This window comes from Apaloderma vittatum, unplaced genomic scaffold, assembly GCF_000703405.1.
Source record: "Apaloderma vittatum isolate BGI_N311 unplaced genomic scaffold, ASM70340v1 scaffold9324, whole genome shotgun sequence".
Classification (NCBI taxonomy): domain Eukaryota; kingdom Metazoa; phylum Chordata; class Aves; order Trogoniformes; family Trogonidae; genus Apaloderma; species Apaloderma vittatum.
In genome coordinates this window covers 1272-23557 of record NW_009710949.1, presented here as the reverse complement: position 1 = coordinate 23557, position 22286 = coordinate 1272, and the positions used below count along the sequence as shown (strand labels likewise).

The window sequence follows — 22286 nt, the reverse complement described above, 5'->3', positions numbered from 1 at the left end:
AACATCCACCTGTCTCTCAAACATATTCAGGGATGGCAACTCAACCACCTCCCTGGGCAGCCTGTTCCAATGGCTGACAACCTTTTCAATAAAAAAATTCATCCCAATATCCAGCCTGAACCTCCCCTGGTGCAACTTCAGGCCATTTCCCCTCGTCCTATCACTCGCCACTAGAGAGAACAGACCAACTTCTGCCTTGCTACAACCTCCTTTCAAGTAGTTGTAGAACGTGATAAGGTCTCCCCTCAGTCTCTTCTTCTCCAGGCTAAACAGCCCCAGATCCCTCCAAATCCTTTCCCAGCTTGGCAGCTGGCTCGGTACCCTCTCCAGCACCTCGATGTCCTTCTTGCAGTGAGGGGCCCAAAACTGAAAACAGTGCGCAAGGTGCACCCTCAGCAGTGCCAAGTACAGGCAGACAATCACTGCCCTAGTCCTGCTGGCCTGATCCAGGCCAGGATGCCGTTGGCTTTCTTGGCCGCCCCTGGGCCCCCCTGCTGGCTCATGTCCAGCCACTGGCCATCAACCCCGCCAGGTCCCTCTCTGACGGGCAGATCTCCAGCCACTGCTCCCCAAGCCTGTAGTGCTGCTGGGGGCTGTTGTGGCCGAAGTGCAGGACCTGGCATTTGGCCTTATTGAAACTCATGTAACTGGCCTTGGTCCATCGATCCCGCCTGTCTAGATCCCACTGCAGAGCCTCCCTACCCTCCAGCAGAATGACACTTGCACCCAGCTTGGTGTCATATGCATATGCTTTTGTCTTTTTCTTCTGGGTTGAAAGCATGAAGATAATAAATATATCTTATCATTTCCCTAGATCCAGTTTTACAGGGGAAATTAATCTTTGCGGGATATTTGAGACTTCAGCTTTTTCTTGTCACTTCATGCATGAGATTGCATGTAAGCTCCTGTGAGATGGCTCTGTGCTGCTGGGGGTTAGCTCTGAACCTCTCGTTTAGTTTAGCTGGGCCACCTGTCAGCCTTTAAGTTACAGAAACTTCCTACCAGTGTAGAGCTTTTCTTAAAGCTTATGTAAAGGCAAAATTCAAAGTTGGTTTTGCAAGGAAAAAATTCAAGTTGTTTAACCTTGTATACTATTATGCTACTTAGTCGATATCTAGTCCATTCTTATGTATGTCAAGTTGATACTATCTTTGAGCATACTGGCTTTTGGTAATGAAGTTAAGATATTAATTGCTCTGCTTTTTGATCAGTGTCCGTGTTGATTTACTTTTCAAAGTCAAGGGCTCAGAACCATCGTACAAGTTCTGCTTGGGAAGCATACATGGAATTCCACGGGGATGGTACTCCATCATAGTGCTCCAAGTTATTTGTTTTACGTGCTCCTGACCTGAGTGTTGAGAAACTTGAATTGTTTCAAAGCATAATGTAATGAAATCTTAAGAGTTTATTCTTAAGGTAGGATAGACAGCTCCAAAAGAGGTGGAAAAGCAGCAGTTACCTGTTCTTGCTATGTGGGATAAGTTGTCTTCCCATTGTATTTCTCTTTTGTCACATCAGGCAGAATGAACTTGCCTATAGTGTTGCTTTCCAGAAGCAGGAGTTGGTTGGCTTCACTGATGCCAAGCTAGATAGCGAAGTTGCAGCCCTACTTTTTGGAGAGGAGAAGTTTATGTATAGGGTAGAAATGCCTGGAGTTACATCGTTGGTCAGTGACTAAACTCGCTTTACTTTCTGGAGATTATGTTATGCTGGAAAACTGCTACATGCTTTAGACCACTGGCTATGCAGCTTAGCTATTCACCTCTACTTGTATTACGGAATCTGCAGAAGTTCCAGTGCAAGACATAGAAAAGATACACATATGTCGTGACCTAGGAGGCAGTCCTTGCAGGGGCTGCTGGCATAGTTTTCAGCCAAGGAGCCATTCCCCTGGTGAAAGTAAGGGAGCAAAACTGTGTTATTTTTCCCTTGTGTCAAATAGTGCTATTTATTGCCAAGTTAGGATGGTGTGACAGTACTTTCTGCAAATCTTTTTCATTGTGTTTCGCTACATGAACACAGCTACTTTTTAACCCAAGTTGCAGCTTTTCAAGACTTTGTGTGACACTGTTGTAGGGCCAGTCCAACTTCCAGTTGCGCTTTAGATACCATTTGTCTTTTGCAACTTACTGTTCCTTCCCTTTTTTTCTCAAAAGAACAACTGTCTCTACAATGTGGAGTCTACCTATGGGCAGGTTTTGATGTAAATTGACACACTACTGGCTACCTGCATTAAAAACTTCTTCACATTTGGCCTAGAAACTGGTGGTGAAACTGTGAGGTCCAGGGGTTAATTTTGCAGTCTCAAAGTCAAGAAGGATGAAGTTGCATAGATGAACTTTAGGAGGCTATAGTTTACCTCTGGAGTGGCCCACTTGAAAATAAGGACAAAGAACATAAATGTTTGCTGGAAAGGCAGTGCAACGAGTGGAGAGAGCGGTCTTTTTCAGTCTGCAAAGAACTGGAGGAGCAAACCACCGAGTTTGAGGAGGTGATAACATCCATACTGGGGACTGTGCTCTGTCAGTGGCAGGACTTGCTGACTTCTGTCTCTTCCTCTCTGGAGTCAAGTGAATCTCTCAGAGGTCCCTGTTGCTGCCCTGTAGACACTGTCACTAAGAAGTGGGTGATGAGAATGCCACTGAAACTCCAGAGGACAGTATGTAAGTCCTTAAAATAACATTTTAGACTGAGAGCACTATCCTTTTACTAGGAAAAGTCACTCTCCTCTGTCTTATGCTGAGTGATGGTGTGAAGACTTAATCTGTTTTGCTCACTACCTGCATTGTCCAATTTCTATGTGGGGTTGGAAAATTCAAAATAATCACTACAGCTTTAGGCTTCTGTGAGTCTTCTCTCTGTGCTCTTTTTTAAAAGGAGAGGCCTCTAGTGAAATGGAGGAGATTCTGAGCACTACAGACCATATTATTAAGTATAAGCTGAGAGTCTAAATCCTCACCAAAACATTATATGTGGTTTGTCACATCATTTGTCGCATCTGCTGGTGCCAGGAACCAACCTAAGCATGGAAACTCAATCCCATCACAGCTCCTGAATATCTTCAGAGGCTGCAAAATCTTTGGCAGGATGCGCAAAAGGGAACTTGCATCAGAGCTGTCTGCTTAACATCTGGACCTGTGTTTAAAAAGTACTTAGTGTCTCAATGCAGAGCCAATTTTCTAGCACCTGAGAGCACAGAAGTTCACACACCTGATCATCACTCTCAATCTTGCTATGTTTCCAAACGATTTTTTTTTCAAGTACACTATTCACATAAAAAGAAATTAATAAGGTTATACAGTTAGTTCCCATGGCAAATCCATGAACACATTAAGAGGATTCCTGAAGGAGAATAAGCATGTGGTTTTCTCCTGTGACTGAATGGACAGTCAGTTGAATACACTCATCTTTACCTACCCAGTCATCTGAAACACCCTCATGATATTCTCAGCTTTGGAGTAAACTTATAACCAAAAAATCTATGTCTACAGCTTGCTATTTTACTTGTAAATGTTGCCTATATGTGCTTTAAAGGTAGGGGACTGACATTTAATTAAGCATCTATCAAACATTTTAAACAGATTTTTAAGTTTAGCTGGAGTATACGTGGTGTGTTTTTCTTTCATTCTGTGATAAGACACCAAAGTCACAGAATTCTTTTGGAGTTAGCACCAGAACAGATGATCTCATCTAAGATTTCCAGGCACGTGGAGGTACGAGGGTGATTGCAAACAGCCAGCCTGGATTTACCGAAGGTAAATTGTGCCTCACCAGTCTGATTGCTGCGTATGATGCGACCACTCGTCTGGTGGATGTGGCAGAGCAGATGATGTGATTTAATCATCCGTTTAGCAAGGCTTTTTGACATGGTCTGCTGTAGTGTCCTTGTAAAATTAGAGAGAAGTAGACTGGAAGGATGAACTGTAGGGCAATGGAGAACTGAAAATTAGCAGGAGCTCAGAACTAAGTTGATTGAAGGTACTGTAGACCCCAGAGCAAACCATCTTATATGAATTGTATCTGCTTGTATGCTAAAAAAATGGGAGAAATGAGCCTTAATTTTTGTAGATGCCATTTGTGTCAGATGGTGTCAGGAAAGAACTTGGTAAAGTTACTATATGAATGATGTCTGACTTTGGTTTTGAGAAACCATATAGAAGAGAAAATTGTAAGAGCATTGGCAGCTCGTTCTACAGTTGCAGGAGGTTGGAAAATTAATGTCTTGGCTATTTTTTACATCTGTTTATTGTGTTACTTCTGCAATACAAGAATACTTTTTAAAAGTCCTGGAATCGTGGCATGGGGAATAGACACAAGCAGGGAGTGCTCTGCCTGGAGTTAATGGCAGCCTTACCTGTTCTCAGCTAAAGCATACAGAAAACACAAGATTTACAGGAATTCATTGCAGATAAAGAGAATTTGTGCATTTGTTGTGCTGCAGCTAGACAGGTTTGAAATACATATAACTAGTTATAATCAGATGATGACTAGTATATAATAGATGACTAGTTATAATCAAATGATAATTCATGCAGTATTTATGTCCTACATTTTAAATTGAAATAGCAAAATAATTTTGACAAATCAAGTACCTGAGGTTGCTATAACTGCATTAATATTGCCAGACTTGAGTATTAGGATTAGTCTTCCACATTAGGCTCAGAAAAAGAGATACATATGTGGGAGTCCTTTTTATTTGCCTCTTGACTCCTAAACTTTGGGGATGCAGTCATGACCGTTTTCCAGCCACTCTCAAGCTTGTGAGAGAGAGAGATGGGTATATGCTGGGTGCGGGAGAGAGGAGGCTGCATTGGAAACCATGGGGTTTTTCCCATAATCTGACTCCAGAAACTGAAGTTTTAAAAACACGTAGTATTGCAAGTAATACGCTGTGTGATGTTCTGAAATACGTTTGTACAGCTTGGATATTTTCTCATATAGATTCTTGGGCAAGTTTTGGGGATTGCCAGGACTGAAGAGCAAATCCGAGGGGCAAACCTGGCCCAATTCCTTCTCCCCCCACTCTTCAGATTCCAGTTTAACACTCTTGACGTTGCTATGGGATCATCAGTGACTTAAAAATACTTCCTTTTATCTCTTATGAAATAACATTACTGTGGCAGCATCATGCAGAGAAATAGAATCAACCCCAGTTTTCTGGGAAAGGGCTGTCCCTTGCTTAGTGACCACTGCTGCTCCCTGCACCACTGGGCTTTTCAGCAGAGTTTGCTGTGGAACTGTTTGAACAAGGAAGAGCTAATGAAACCCTAGTCAGAAAGTGATACCATCCCAAACTTCGTGAGGGAACCCAGTTGATCTGTCAGGTTTCAGAAATGACTGATGGGTGCCGGGCAAATTCCCCTTGCTCCAAGGTCAGCGCGAGCTCACCTGTGAAACCCTGTGCTGGGCGCTAGAGAGAGCCCCGCATTTACAGTGGTCGCGTAATCGCATGTACGTGCTTTCTGCCTGAGTGTTTGCTAGACTACCTGAAGTAGTTGCAGTCTAGAGACATCCTCCAAATTAATTTTTTGCATGGACTGCAGAGAGACCAGGGCATTTTGAGGGCATAGTGTATGCCTCTGAAGCTTTTCGGTTTGTGCAAGGTCATCCTCTGACACACACATGCTCGACATGCACACTGCAATGTGGTCCAGGCCTTTCTAGATTCTGGAGAGAACAAGGTCCAAAAGGGTATTTTCTCTCTTAATACCGATGCAAATACCTTTACTTGATTATTTTTTCCTTAGAAGAATTCAGTATAGTTTAAAAGTTTAGAAAGCGTATTCACAAGTCCAAGGCCTTGTTAGCAAATATTTCACTGAAACTCACTGCATGAGTTCCTTTGGACACGCTGAATTTTCTTCTGACGTTATCCTCTTGGCTGGAGGAATTCTTTCCATGACAAAAATGGAAAATGAATCTTTGTACATAATTGCAAATCGTTTTTATTCTAATTTTTCAGTGATCTTCCAGCCTTTGGCAGGCTCTTACTTTGCAGAGTTAAGCATGCCAACATCTGTGCTTCAGAAGTTTTTTAGAAAGGTGAGATTTGCAGGTTGAGTGAAACCCCACAGATCTCCTCTCTCAGGCTCCTGCTGTGGTGTCTAGCATGGCTGTCCCTCTTCCTTCCCTCTTCTCGGTCCACTTCTCACTGTAGTACAAGGGTGTTGGAGGCCTCTTGAAGTTTTATGGTAAGAGGACTAAGTTTTGTGCTAATAAAAAGACAGTTAAAAACCTCCCTCTCATGAGTAATTTCCACTATATATCCAGTTTTTCAGGCAGATGTCCACATCCTCATTCATATCTAGCGTTATGCTGCCATTATGCGCTGACGAGGTACTATGCCTTGCAGTCAGCATTGTTTTAGGGCTGGACATAGGTGGCTGTCTTCCCAAATGAATGCTTAAATGCCTAAGTTTTAGTCGTGGCTCCACGGGAAGTACTAAGACATTTTCTGAATGTTGTATCAGGATTTCATTTCAACACAGTCACACAAGTGGCACCATTTTCCTTGAGACTTAGTCTTGGGTCTGTCACAGAGAGATCTGGTGTAACATTTCTCTGTACCCCAGGATAAAAAGTTTCTTTTTCACTTAAAAAATACCCAAACCAACAGTATTTTTTTTTTAAAAAAAGAGGATTGTGCTTTCATTTATATTGCATAGCTGTGGAGATCATGCAATTTGTGCTGCAGATACCTCATATGATGATGCATCAGCTCTTCTAGCTCAATGAAATGTGTTGTCATGCTGGCAAAACACCTCAAGGAATGCCATCATGTTGTCGGAAATCCCCTGGCCATGCAGCACAGGACAGTCTCCTGTCACCGTCCCTGATGAGCCAGCACCCAGTGGAGCTGCAGTGCCAGTGGAGCGAGAGACGAGCCACGTTCTGCAGCGAGATGCAAACTGGATTCCCAGCTGCTGTCATCTCGCAACACTTTCAGAAACGCAAACCCTCACCACCCGTCCCAGCTACTGCCCAGGCAGTTGTTTTTTGCTTCCTAAGAGTAGCTTAGTAGTTGAGATGCAGTTAGAGCTTTTAATTTCCTGGCCTCAAATCTTGACCCCAGTGACTATTTAATCAATGAGAAGAATTGCTTACAGCCATAAGTTTTTAAAGTACATTTGATCAGGTTTATTTCTGTAGAGCAGAAAAAAAAGAAAACAGATAGTGTTTTCCTACCTGCTGTAGGCCAACTCCAAGCATTTATAAAAATCCCAGCCAGATTGTTTGTATGTATATGGGAGATATTTTAATTTTTTTTTAAATAGATAGAGTTTTTTGTATGTTCAGAAAATGTGTAAATCACCTTGATTCTTCAGTTTTTAATAATTTCACATAGTAAAAAAAAAAAGGCACATCCATCAGGTTCATCATCTGGTCTATTATAGCTGTCATGAATTAATTGTCAAGTTATCTTCTCTGCAAGAATCTTTAATAGCTATATAGTATAATGAATTAAGTTTGAGCTCTTCTCTGAAATTTATCGTCTTGTTGAAATGACAGAAAGCTCGTGTGGCATAAGAGGTCACTTACCACATTATATGTAACTTTTTGTTTTCATCTCCTACTGTTCTTGCAGGGAACTAAAAATGCTTTAGACAACAGATGCGGAACACTTAAAATATTTGGAATGTGTGGGAATATGCTGAGGGACCACCTGTCCCGCGACGCAGAAGACGGAATGGGTTTGTGAGCCCTGTTTGTTAACTGGCAACGAACAGGAGAGGTTGTGCACTACAAGTAAAGCAGAATGAGAGCTGTGGGGTAGCAAAACTGAGTTGGCTTTACTCAGGGAAACATAGGGAAGAAAGGCAAGTCAACAAGTTCGATGCTCATTAATACTTGGCCAATAATCCACACTTCAGATTCCCTCAGTACATACAGCCTTGAGCAGTTTGTCTCAGGAAGCTCCTGGCTGAGAGGAAACGGATTTTATCTGATTTAGCCTAAAATAAGGTATTTTATTTATCATTTGACTGCTTCTACTAGTCAGATCCTATCTATTTAGTTACAAATTAACAAATTACAGCTGGTGACGACTACGTTGGCTATCCTTTGTGAAAACAGAACTCCAAACCATTTACATATGGCTGAAAACCAAGATTTTTATAACAATAATTTGGATTCCTTTAGAGGCTGAGGATGTCAGGGTGATTTGTTGCTGGTGTCTGTTTTTGTACACATTTACTATTTATTGATTAAAGTTAACAAATGTTTCACAGATGAGGGAACAAAGGGGCAGATAGGATCAGTATGTAGCATTTGCCTTTCTTCATTTGGAGTTCTGGCATGTGAGCACCCACAATTCCTTGTTATCTTATTCCTTCACTGTTTTGTTTTTTTTTTTAAAGGAGGATATTAAAATTGAGATGATAGCTACTTCCTCGCCTCAGGGAAGGATTATGAAGATAGTTAATGTTTATACCAGTTACCTCCTCTCTTCCTCCCTGCAACTGTTGCATGAAACTGCCATCGCTCTGGTCCAGCGCAAAGGGAGCCTGTAGGCAAGCGTTGGCTGAGAAACAGCACATCAGGCTCTGCCCTAAAAAAAAATGAAAATGATGCATAAATGAGAGAGGCATTCAGAAACTCAGATTCATCCCTCGCTCTATGGACTTTGGAGACAGTTAAGTTATGCCTAATGGCTTAGGTCTCTCTAAATTTTGGGGACGGGTGTGCTGCTGCCCTTCAAGACTGAAATCTCTCTCTGATAGTATGTACCCAAAGTCGGTGAATGAAACAGCTGTTGGAGCGCTCTCTTGATTTGGGAGGATAGAAAAAGTCAGGACCCACATTAGCAGTGTTTCCCACAGCGAGTACAATTCTCTCTGCCCTCGTGTATAATGGCTCGCTGCCGTATACCATGCAAACAAATTACACTTACTGTGGGAGCCACAACTTCAAATATCTCAACCTTTTTGCATGCAAAACTCCGGCATTAATTATGCTTTTTTACATTTAGAGTTCCTCTTCGTTAGCTGGAGGGAGGTCTTTGTGATTAAAGGAAGCTGGTTTCATTGAGCCAGACGAGCTCTGCTCTGTCCTCTTTTTCACCTCCCCTCGGGGCAAAGACCAACAGCTTGAGGGTGACCCCTTCAAGAAGTTTCACTGAAAAGGAAGATGAGAAAGGCTGGACAGGCTCTTTCTAATGCTTTGCACTGGAGCCAGGAAAAGGCAGCTGTTTCTAGCCTTTCTGGGGTGTTTTCTTTCTTTTTTTTCTGCCCCCCCCCCCCCACTGGCTCTCCCCCAGTGGCTGAGCTCTGGGCTCGCTGCCATATCTGTTTGTCTGTCTGTCTCATGTTGTTTTTCTCAGAGAGCTTCAGAGGCCAGTTGCCCATAGTCAGTTGCTGGGAACAGAGGTTGTTCCTTGTATCGTCTTAACTCTCCATGCCAGAGTGTTCATGCTTGAATAGGAAACAGCAAGATCTGTCAAAATAGCCCTTTTCTTTAGGGCTTTGAGGCTGCATTCTCCATGGCCATCTGTTCCCTTTCACCCTTTTGGACAATGTTGCTATTTGAAACCAACCACTCTTTGCTCTCTCTCCCGTCCCCTTGCCCTGCCTCCTGCCCCCCCAAAATCTGGGAAAAAGGGAAAAAAAAGATGTTTCTGGCCCTAGCTGGCCTCTAGAGGATTCAACCATTTTGTAGTCCAAGGATTTAGAAGTGATATTTTGTGATTTTTTTATTTTTCGCTGACATTAAGAAATGTAACACATCTCAGGAGACAAGAATCACTGCAGTCAAAAGATCATTTTGGATTTATGCATTGCTCTCCACAGAGCGCTTCGGTGTCCTGTCACTGCGTGATGCAGACTACAGTGAAAACTTGGCATATCTTGGAATATTTTGCATTATAACAGGAATGGAAGGAACCTCCTATAGTTAAGGCTGTATAACTGTTTCCCTTCTAGCCCTCTGTCTTCAGTCAGGAAAGCTTATCAGGATGAAATTTTCCAGTCTTGGTTGTTGTCCAAAATTGAATTTATTTGCTTAGTTTCAGATAAAGCGAGTCATTCCTTTTTGAGAATGGGATGAAGAAAAAAGCATAGACCTTCTCTGCTCCAGCATAGGCGGCTGCACCATGAAGAGGGGGACTGACTTGCTGAGAACCTCCTGGAAGGTCTCTGTCAGTCAGAGAGTGAAGCCAGACCCCTGTCTTCCTCGGTCATTTTAACATCCTTGGTGTTTTATACTGCCTCTGTGTGTGTGTGTGTGCCTAAGTACATAAACACGTATGTATTTTCAACTTTGAGAGTTAGTGCTGAACAATGAGCCACTGTGGTGTCTGCATGTGCTAAAATATCTTGTCATTCATCTTACAATGTGAGGGAGGACATTTTATATACGTAGGTATATTGGCTGTGCAATTTAGCAAGATGTGAAAGCACCCAGTCAACATATGTTGGGAAGGTACTCCAAGCTGTGGTTTTGAAGGGACTCCAAGCACTCAGCTGCATCCGCCAGGTGTATGTGCTTGGGCCAGGCCAGCCCAAAAGGCACTAAGCCTGAGAAGAGGCTGCATCCTTCAGCTCGTGTCACGGGCCCCTCTGCGCTGAGAAATCGATGCAGTCAGTGAGACCTATATGGGCAAATGAAGGCTTGTGGTTAAATACCAGTTAAGAAATACCACAGTCAACCCCGACGATATTCGTTGTGAGAAACAACTGAGTCCCCTCGTTCTACATTTGATAGACAGAGTTAAAGTCACACATAGCATTGTTTTTTACATTTAATGTTTCCTAACTTCTATGTTCCTAATTGTACAACCAAAACATTCTTTTGGTTTAATTTTTGTGATGGATAGTATTAAGGGATCAACTAAATCTAAACTCCAGATGTGAACAGCTGTAATTTGTGAACAGTCATCTTTAGCCCCCCAAGTGTTTGGCTCACCTCTACTTCCATGTTGCAGGCTGAAAGTGAATTATTTTGTCCTGGAATTTCGATTTTGATAACTCTGGCTCGTGATCCAGGCTTTACAGCTCTAAGCTTGTTGCTTTTATTTACAGCTATAGGGAATTATTGTAGCTGTAATCTATGAGACCAGTGTTAAAAACACTGAAGTCTAAATTTTCAAAGAAAAGACAATGGCTATCATGCAAAGCAAAGCAGTTTGCTCAGTTTTCATACCAAAAAAAGTCTCAACTTGAAGGACAATTTAAGACTGATTATTAAACGTAGTCCTTGTGATTAACAGCCCCACCCTGGACTATTAATTATTGCATGTTTCAACCTTCTGTATCAAGAAATGGTCACTCACTAAACTTGAAAATGATCCGGAAAGACCACTACTGAAACACTCCTGTGCTCAGGAGAGAAAAGGACAGATAAGTTAATTCAGTAGTTCATGTCCATGTAGCTAGGCTGTGATCAGAAACTGTCATTCGCTAAGGGTTTTTGTGCTGAATATTACTAAGAAAGGTCCACCACAGTGTGGGCTGGATGTCAGTGCTAGTGTTAATTGAGCAAGCTCAGGTGGTGGCAGTGATCCATCTGTAGCAGCACAAAAGGAGTCACTATCCCTGGAGATGTTAAAAAAATGTGTAGACATGGTGCTCCAGGATGTAGTTCAGTGGTCATGGTAGCATTGGGTTGACAGTTGGACTAGATGGTGTTAGAGGTCTTTTCCAACTTTTATGATTCTATGATTCTAAAGCTTTCTGTGGCTTAGCAGAATATATTTACCAAGGCAGACCTTAGTGCTGAATTAAAATTAGCTTGCATAAACCTACTGTCCTTTTCCATCTGCCGTGTAGGCACACCGTTGGTCTGCTCCCTGGGAAATGGACAGCCATGGTGGAAGCACCACGGGTGTGTTAGCACTAATTGGTGTTTTATTGGCCGCTTCGATGGGGAACTCAGCGTGTGACAGACACTCGACTCTCTCCCTCCTACCTCCATCACGCTTCCGCGCCCCGACTCTCAAATGTAGTTTAAGGTTCATTTGCAGACCGGCTCCTCCCTTGTGCTGGTGCTTTCTCCTGCACCATGTCAGTTTTGTGGGTAGGAGAGCTAAGCTGCAAAGCCACTGGGTTTTTATCAGAATGTATCTTATGGACAAAAACGTAGACTATAGGAGTACAGTCTGTGTCTTGAACCGCAGCATCCTAACACGACCGTACAGCTGGGAGCTCCGTTCTGAAACTGCAGTTTCAGACTTTTCATCTCCCTCTCCTCCCCCCGAGATGTATTAGGTTTTGTTCTGCCTTTCTGGGATTCAGCCCTTTAGGTTTCCAGACTTCAGGCAGTTATGCTGGAAGGTGGGATTTTTTGTCCCTTTCAAGGAGGAGTGTGACAGGTGGCTCCTTTGGTTCTAGCCTGGAAAGTTCGTAAGTGGCAAATCCAGATGATGGGTAAACACTAGCAGAGCCTGATGAAGTTTAGCAGCTGAGGTTAACCATCCTGGGAAAATCAGATATGATAATGCTGTGGCTGTGTGGGTCAGAGGGCCGAGGCTTGCAGCATGCAAGGCTTCAGTTGCTCTGACAGCAGGATTCTAAATCTCAGTTCTTTATTCAAGCCTTAAGGGACCTACACATGTGTAATTCTAGCATTCACCCCCCCACACACACACGCCTTCTGATTAATATCGTGATCTGTTTAATTCTCTGGGGGAACTTAACGAAAAAAAATACAGTAATAACTTGTAGTGTGATTGGTGAGGTGATAATTAAAAGCATTTTCTGGTTCACAGGGCCCTAGCATTGCCAGATGCTGTGATTGGGCAAGCTTTGTTTTTCAACCTATGCATCCTTTATGTGTGCAGGCAGGCAAAATTCCAGAGCTGGGTTGTTTGGGGATTTTTTACCCCCCTTAGGTCATGGTTTTGAGATTTTATTTTCTGATCTCTGAGAGACAGGAAGTGACTGCATAGGAGAGCTTAGATGGAAGAAGCTGCTTTAAGTTTTAGTGGTGAACAATGTGGGAAAGAACTCTGGATACTAAGAGAGTAGTTTAAATTAGCACAAACCAAGATTTTTGAAATGAGGGAGTTTCTCAAAAAGTGCCCTTAGAAAGGGAAGGAGGGTGAGCTGAGGGTAGAGAATTCATCCTTGGTTACAGAAAGGAATTGACTTAACCACTGTCTTCTACTTGGTCTTCATCACCCCTCCCACCAAAGCACCACTCGTGCGATGGTTCGCACTAGCGATGCAGCAGCGGTAGAGTGCCGGAAGGTCGTCACTTTGTGGTGTGTTGTCAGGCCACAGGCTCCAGAAGATTTACAATGGTGAAAAGAAAATATCTGTTCCTCAAGGTTCTCGACTGCACAATTCCCTGATCTGGCCCCTGTTTCAGGTGCTGTAACCACCAGCTGTCTTCCCACTTCCACACATCTCCCAAGACCTGACCATTTTGGTCGTGGCTGGTAGATTGCCTGGCAAGAAATCAGACCAGCTGGATTTTCTCGTTTCTTAAAGTCAGTTCTTTTTTTAGGTCAGCAGAGAGGAGTCTCAGTACTAGCATCTGTGTGCTTCTCTCCCTGCCTGTCTCTTTATTCCTCAGACCAGTATCTACACTGGTGTCAGGGAATGAGATCTCTGGTGCAAAACACGCTGGTAACAGTGGGCTCGCTGGTGTGGGATTAAAACCAAGACAGCACCTCTCCAGTTCTCTGGAGGATCGTTCCTATGTCTTGGCCTGGGTAGAGGTCCAAGCTGATTTTTTTGGGCGTAGAATAATGGTTAATATTACTTATTTGCAAAAACTTCTGATGTTTTCATGGAGAATACTGAAGGTCCTTGTTTATATACAGATTTGCTGGCCTGTCACATGTTTTGGTTTATTTTCCCTCTTTCTGTCGGGAAGATTCCTTGTAAGTGGGGAATAATCAGCAGCAGTTAAGTGACTCTTAAACTGCAGTTCTCATGAAAAGAAGGTCTTCAGGTCAGGAACTATCTTTTTGTTCTCTGTTTGTATAGTGGTTTGCATATTGCAGATGAGAGCTTTAGGAGTTGTCACAATAGAAATAATGAATGACTGGAAAAAAGACAGCAAAAAGGACCTTATCCTTGATCTAATAACAGATTAACGCTGTAAAAATCACCCAGAACGTGTACACAGATACACATAAATATAATGATAAACATAAAAGTGGCAAAACTCACCCTTTTGAGGCATGTAAGATAAATAAACCGTGTCATCCAAAATGAGAAGTGAGCTTGTTCCCTTTCTGTCACATTCAGAACTGTCTCCATCGGAACTTTGCAGCTGGAGCCTGTAAGTGACAATTTTCGGTCTCTTGATGATGACAACTGAGTCGGAACAGTCTTTTCATGTCATCTCTAGCAGGCACTTCAGTGCCACAGCAGTAGCATAACTACAAACTAGGGGGAGTCAAAAAAATTTCCATTGAAACTTTTTTTTAACTGGGGATTAGTAAGGGTTTGCACTTAATTGTTTTGTTTGCTAAGTATATTTTGGTGACTATACTCTTTTTAAAAAGCTAAAATACACATAATTGATTACTAAACAATTCCAGCTTCCAGATAAAATATTTTTACTTATTTTTAATTAAAATTTGAAGTAAGCTGGAATAACTGGGGGGGCGGGGTGCATAGATTTAGAACTAGGTTATTTTGAGGACCAAAATTACCGGATTTCCTTTCTTAATAAAAGGAGGAGAACAAGCACTTTAAAAGTTAGAATTTGCACATGGCTAGTTTTGTGGCCAAGCTTCTTAACAGCAGCAACCGATTTTCCTGCCATATATCCTAAACAATAAAAGGCTGCAAGAAGGCAGTACTGGGCTCTAGGAAGTAAGTTTTGATTTTTCTCCTAAGATGAACCAGTCTCTGCTGTTTACATGCCTGCATAACCCATTACCTGAAACAGATCTGCATCATTGGAGTGGGGAGCAGCATTTGCTTTAGGGTCTGTTTGTACAAATCAGTGACTTGTGTCTGGTAATTACCTGCGTGTATGTATGCACGCGTTCTGGTCTGTGCTTTGTGTCAAGCAGATGATATCAAAGGGCAGTCTAAGTAGCTGGCTTTAAAGGACGTGATTTTCATCCCCACTCATTTTCTGTTAGTTTTGTCAAGGTAGACTGCATGACAGGAAGAGTTAGAGACATACCTTGGCTGACCAGTGTGGAGAGTGAGACGGCCGCTGCTGTAGGGTGAGAGTATCAGAGTCCTAGTTTGGCTCAAAAAAAAGCTGCGAAGAAGGGCTGAAAATGGCACAAGTCAGCACGTGGGAGGTTGAAGTGCGCTGTGGTTAGTTATTTCACTGATGAGTTTGTCCTGTGGGTTGTTTTTTGCTGTGTGATGGGTTTTTCCACCATTGGATATTTTTATACTTGTACTTTCTGAGTAGGTGAAGATGGAAAAATAGATTGGGGGGGTGAGGTGTTTTGGGGGGTTTTTTTATTCTCTCTTTCTCTCCCTTTTGGTGTCGTTGTTAGACATCTGGACCAAAAGCACCGACTAAATGCAATGCAGGTGAAGAGCTGTGATCTTTATGAGCTCTGCCAGTGAACCAGAAAGCTGCACAGCCTGAGCAAGAGGGAAAGTACTTTCATTCTTACTGCATGGTGTGCCGTTTCTGTTGAGCTCAGTAGTATAGTTCTTTATAAATATTTTCTCTGTACTTTTGAAGCTTTTGTCCAGATATGATGTTAAGATTTGAAAGATTTGAGGACGAATTGCTTTTCGGTTATTTTACCATAATTTTGTGCATTGATCCCTTTTTTTTGCATTTGATAAGAAAAGATTTTTGAATTACTAAATTGATAGAGGTTGCATAGGGAGCTCAGTGGTGGGGATGAGCCTACTAGACAATGACTCTTTTGTCTGGAAAGGCAAAAACCTGTATGAGAATGTAGAAAGGATAGAATTGGTTGCTCTATGCAGTTATACCAAAAAGGAACAGGTTATTTTTTTAATCACGCTCTGCCTGCAAGGACTTTTTGCACTCAGAAATACTGGTTTAAGGGGTCTATTTTATTTCATTCAAGATGCTAGTCTAGTTGTCCTAATTCCCATAGGTTGAGACGCTAATGAAACTGAAGTTCCTTTATTATTGAATCCCCTTCAACCATATTTGCAACAGTTAGGACTTGATTACCTGAGGATTTAGTCTTTAAAATAGTACCTCCTTATATGTAAAGGACGAGGTCTTTGAGACCATGTCTATAGTTGTAATTCTCTGGTTGGACATAACAGAATAATCCCAGAATGGGTACTGAGCTGCATAGCTTTATATTCCTGTTTTTCAATGAGAAAAGGAGCGTGGAATAAACTGACTTTGCCTGTCCTGCCTGTGTGTGGCATTCATGTCAGTGATAAGGAGGGTACTTACGGAAGGTTTGTTTTAATTGCAGTGATAGGGAGAAACAAAATCAATCTAGTCCTTGTGTGTAAGGCCAAGTGTTGTTGCCTCACGCTACCGACAGCTCCTTCCAGGACAGTGGAGAACGCTGTGAGCCTCTTCTGTGAAGCAGCTTTATGGGCTTCAGTTGGAGAATCACCCTTTCTCCTCTGGTTTGTTTTTCCCCTGGTTGTGGAGAGGCATTTACTTTGCATTTGACTTGGACCACAAGGAGCTTTATTTTCACTTGTGGCAGCTGTTTAGCGAGAGTGAAGCAGCCATTTCCTCCTTTGTTCTCGCCATCCAGAACAGGTACAGACTCTGCTGGTGTCTCTGCTGGGGCCCTCCAGAGCTCAGTTTCTCAGCAGATGGTAGCAGAGGCACCTCATGCAGTCCTTGGCCTGTCTGCTGATGTGCCCTTTGAAGATCAGTTTAATGCTGATTCTTTTTGTGTGGGGAAGGAAGGAGTGCTTACAGGAATTGAAATCACCACTTCATTTTACCTGAGCTAGATTTCAATGTACGAAGCAGGGGGTTCAGAGGTCTTCTCCCACCCTTCTAGCATGCACCTTCACCTCCCCATGCTAGAATCGCATCTCTGTGTTTCTGGACACCCACTCCCTTTTCCCACATACTGCATCCATGAAGAGAGATCTGCCACTTTCTCCTCTGTCTGTCAGCCCTGTTTTCTTAGTCTCCCTAGTCCCTTGTGTCCTGAGCAGAAACCATCACGCCAGCAGCTACTGAAGTGAGAGCTGTGCTCTGAGCGGGCTGGACAGATGGGAACTGCTGCCTGTCAGCACCCTGTGGAAGTATCCACCCCACAGCATAGAGAAGTGCCTTCATGTCACAGCTGAGAGCTGCCCCATACCACTCTGGAGTGGTTCAGGTTGGACAGTTTGGGGACCTCTGAGCAGAGACCAAAGTCCCTTATGAGCCTGTTTTCTTCTTGGGCCAAGGTTGGTCTGACATTCCCATTTCTAAGTATGAATATGTCAGGGTTTGGAAGAAGAAGGCAATGTGTGCTGAAAAATATCACTCTCTTTTAACAGTGTTATTTATGCACTTCCTTTGTCCAGTTCATTAATGACTAAGCAGTGGTTGAAATAACAGAAAAGATAACTCCAAGGTTTTTGTAAGGCCATGCTTGAATAGAAATCTGTTTTCTTAACATATCCTCTTTCCTTCCTCTGGGACATTTACTATCTTTTTGTGTTTAGAACAAGGAAAAGGAATGAAGCACGTGCTGTCACTGCCCTTGAACTTCTTTGCAAAGCTGGCACTGCTTCCCCCTCAGTTTTCTTCACTTCTTTTTGGTTTGCCTCAGCCTGCCTTATGCATCAGCCTGCAGGAGGATCCCTCATAAAAAGGAAACCTTTCCTGTGAGGCATTCCTTTCCACCCTGTAAAAAGTCTTTGCTGTAAATTTGCTCCAGGCATACTAAGCGCTTTGCACCAGAGTCATAAATTTGAAGAACTTCATAGAAGAGGATTTGCCTGCAAGTGGGTCACACCAACAGCCCTCTTCAGACGGGGGCTGACACGGTGTGGTACAGTGGGCTTTCTCCTGCATAATAAAATAAAATAAATGACAGCAATTAGCTTGTTGATTCTGCCACAAGCCTTACACCTCCAGCACTTCTGTTCTCTTTGGGACAGGTTTTAGGCTGGGAAGGAATGCAGAATTAAGAACTGCTGGGGAGTGATATCTCTGCAATATCAGCAGGCTCCAGACGTTTAACCACTGAAATGCCTGGCAGGATTGCAGCAGCAAGATGTTGCTTATTCTGTTAGCTAATAGTAGAGATACGTAATTTGAGTGAAGTTGGATGCGAGTGAAGTTTGCGGCTGGTTTATGCCAACGGTAGCTACTTCTGGAATGTCTGGGCTTTTGTCTGTAGTCAGACGCCCCCAGGAAGTGGTGGGTGAGTTTCTTCTGGGGGACGTGGAGCAGTGACTTCCAGCTGCATACAGGGGTGCAGTTACCCCAGCGGTGAGGGGAACATCTCCACGCCCACCAGAACTCACGTTGAGCTGCCTCACTTGAACTTTGTGATCTCTGCCCATTTCTAGCAGGTGGGAGAGGACAATGTTGGCTACAGGAGGAACTTGTAGCTTATTCCACATGACAAAGAGAGAATTGCTAAACTTTAAAGCTGCTTTGCTGTCTTTTATTCTCCCTTAGCCTGTCTGTACAGTAATGGCATTTTACTTTTGTGGTGTTAGCCCAAAACCAAAAGTTTGTAGAACTTAATGAACTTAATTAAGTTACTTGGTTTAAGTAATTTTAAGGGAATGGGATACAGACCCCCCAGCACCTTGCTTTAACACTTGAATCTGTTCTCTCCTCCAGCTGGCAAATTAAATCGAAAACGTAGATGAAGAGAAATTATTATTTCTAGCGCATCCACCTTCCCAATAGGGATGGGTTAGACTAAGGAGCACAATAACTTTCCTAATACTGCTACTTCCAGTTAGGTGCTTCTGTGGTGAGTTATTCAGGTGGAAGTTTGATGCTCATCAAGGTATTAATATCTTTGTTTTGAGAAAAGAAAAGCAGCCATCCTTGCTGGACGACTCAACTGTAGCCCATTTTCAGACTAGAACAGATGTTCTTCTGGAGAAGTGAGTGTTGTCCATGTCTCAGTGATTTCCCATGAGGTGGGAAGTAACTCAGAAAAGCACAGAGCACAGACTCTTGTCAAACTATTGACTTGAACCAGGTGTTTCACTCATTTTTTTGGTAGACCTTAGACATTTAAAGACTTAATCCAAATCTAGCTTACCCTTTACTTTATATTTTTCCAAAATAAAAGCTTTAGTGAATCAAGAAATTATGTTTCTCTTCTGAATCATTGGGAAAAAAAGTAACCAAACCCATAACCTTGCAAATGTAAAAGCAATGAAGGGTTTTAAACCTAAATTTTCCAGAAGCTCCACTGGGCCATGAGAGGACTTGTCATCTCAGTCCAGTTTTGCTTCCAAAACCTAGTGCTTATAATTTAAGTTTCAACATTAAGTGTTGCATTACTGATCATTTTGACAGAAACCTAAGGCTGCTCTGAAGTTTGTGTTGCATAGTAAGTGTCCGGTCTAACTTTAATTGACGTGGTTGACAAGGATTTCATGACTGTCCTGGGGAAGCAATTTTGTTTCTTGCCTGATAGATGACAGGAGGTTCCCCAACTTTAAATCTAAGTTTCTGTCAGTCACTCACAGCTTTATAACGATATGGACTGTCTGCCTCAAACAGCTCAATTTTCAGCTGGCACATGATCATTTATACCCACATAACAACTGGGATTTTATTTCTGAATTTCTTTGGTTTGTCTGACTTACTCTGTTCTTGAAGGGTCATTTAAAGTACAAACAAGTCACCCACCTGTCTATTCATCTTACACAGAGCTTGTGGTAAGCAAAGATGTAGGTCTTGGGCATTTACCTGCTTGCACATGTGTATGTATGTGTGTCAGGCGGTCTCTGGCTTCAACACAAGAAAGCTCGAAACACATGGATCGTGTGGCATTACTGGAAACACTTCTTTATGCTATCATTGCTGATTGCAATAAAGTGCATTTTCCTTCAAGGTTACATAAAGTTCGTATGATTTCAGAGACAACAGGATGGCGCTTACAGCTATGGAGATCCATTCTTTGCAAATCTTAGAAAATGTGTACAATGCCTGACGGCATGAAGCAGTATTCTGATTTTTAGGTTGGGGTGTCGCAGTACCGCATTCTGCTCCTTTAGCTTCTCTTTTTGTTATGTCATTATGTGCTGTCACTCTGCTGGCTTGCTTCCCTCTCCTCTGTGCCCAGAGAAAGCTGGTTTACTTGGGGATAGAAAAGACGAGTGTGCCCCATGGATGGTGCACCTCGAGATACTTAGAAAATGCACCAGTCTCTCCATGAAGAGAGGCCTTACTTTGCAACATATCTCTAATTCTTGGCACGTTGTCTAGGTATCAGAGGGTGAGATGCAGAACTCACACTGAAGTTGTGTAAATAAATCAGAAGAGTAGGAAATTTATTTGATAGTGCCTTCTATAAGTACCAGTTGTCATTACCAAGCTTAGGGAATCATCTGAGGTGACTGATTAGTTTCCGTGCTGAACCCTTCTCTGTGGTGCAGTCCTGATGCAGTTTCTTCTATGTTTATCTTCAGGAGCTTCTGGAAGTGGGAAGGGGGAATCTGGTCGTGTGACGGCAGCCCTTGGCAACACGTGGAGTCACAGCGTCAACACCAGGCTCATACTACAATATCATGATTTGCCGACAAGACAGGTGAGAACTTAACAATGAAGAGAATTTAAATAAAGCTACGTCAGCACTGCTCAGTCAGATGGGCTGACTGTGTCCTTTGGCCTCTGTGGTTTTGCCACATGCATTGAGACCCTGGCACTGTACAGCCAATTGATTATTTGGGGTGGGGTGCAGTCAGTGTCCTTTGCTTTCCAGGAATGGCCAGTCCTCCAGTGCCTCCCTGTGTTAGGACGGGCTTCACTGAGTCACAGGACCTAGCGTTGGCTTGTTGGCACGGGCATATGAGTTCCTTGAGCTTTTCTTGCATTTCGTGTTGCAGAGAGGAAAGGTAATCCTTAAAGTGCTTTCCTGTGCAGGGGTTTTGGGGAAGGAGTAGGAGGCTAGTGCTTACACACCGTGACTGTGTTGCTGTCATCCTTTTCACTCTGTGCCTGTGACTGTTAGGCCAGGGAACACTCTTACCTTCTGCAGCTGCTACTTGCAAGTGGAAGTTTGCTGTCTGCACCAGCAAGCTTAACTTTGAGCAGTAAGTATGAGCACTAATTTTTCAGAAGGCTGCCTGCACAAAGGAGAATGCTTACGCTGTTCACTAAGAGACTTCATGCTTTTGAATGAAATATAGTAGCATTTTTGACTGCAATCTTCACCTCTTCATTTTAAAAAAAAACAACTGTGAAGAATTTGGAGGCAAGACATTTGGGGTTTGATTGAGAGAATAACTTTTTTTGATTGGTTTTAAAAACATCATAACCCATGATTTCATCTGTTCCTTGGGATATCTGCGGTTATAATCTTTTGGCTTTGTCTCTTCTGGTTTTGCGTTGATGTAACTCTTTGCAAAGGCTGAGACTCTCAATGTTATTGATCTTCTGCCCGTTAGAGAGCTGTCAGAAAAATTGCTACATGAAAATTGTACCAACTTACTCCTGTAGCATTATGTGTGTTCAGATGGGTGCTCGCTCCTGGTTTTACTGCCACAACATGAGATTTCTCACTTTTAGGCTGCAGTCTTTAGAGTCAGAGGAGAGGAAGCCATCCTATTTTATTCTGCTTTTTAGAAGTAAAATCATAATGATGGTACTTCTGTTCCTGTGAGTAGTGGGCGCTGTGAAGCAGCAATAGTCCTCTGATCTCGCAGCAGCAGGTTAAGTGTGTCAGACACAGGTGGAAGAGGCATCTTGTGGTCTCACTTCTAAGGACCGCGCACAGTTGTATAGAAATACACTCTTAGTGCTGCTGCTCTTATAAGTTCTCTGTGTTCTGCTTCTTATTCTAGTCTGTAATGAGTTCTCCTTTTCTACATGTGTGTGCAAAATATGAAGCTGTTCACAAATTTCCTGGATTGCTTTGGAGGTACATCGGAGGTGGAGTTGGCAAAGGGAAAAGGGCAGAAACTGGGCTTGGTGCTGCTTCGCGAGGCACAAAGTTGGCTAAAAAAGATCAAGAACATTCCTCTGGTGGTGGAAAGAGGGAGCAGTTTTCCTAAAGAACATTCAGATATTAAGTGCAGTTTTTCCTGATTTTGTTTGAGAAGTAATAGATCACAAGTATATAAAATGTTTTCAAGCCTTTAAAATTCCATTATAAAAAAATATATTATGATTAACTTAAAAAAAAAGAGCAGTTTTACTCTGTTCCAGACTGGCTTTATTCACTTTGCTTGCATGTGAAGCCATGGGCTCATTCTGTTTTAGTTAAGCCAAAGAGCTAA

The 22286-nt window shown here is 42.7% G+C and overlaps 1 protein-coding gene across 1 annotated transcript in view; it reads left to right on the top strand.

Moving 5' to 3' along the window:
* LOC104272465 (DNA repair protein RAD51 homolog 2-like) overlaps positions 1 to 20596 on the top strand; it is a gene marked incomplete at both ends in the record, with an annotated part of 210936 nt that extends 190340 nt beyond the window's left edge. The window contains one exon of the mRNA XM_009867466.1: positions 20478 to 20596. Coding sequence (XP_009865768.1) covers positions 20478 to 20596 — 119 coding nt within the window. The remainder of the gene's footprint in view (positions 1 to 20477) is intronic.
* Positions 20597 to 22286: the final 1690 nt, after the last annotated feature.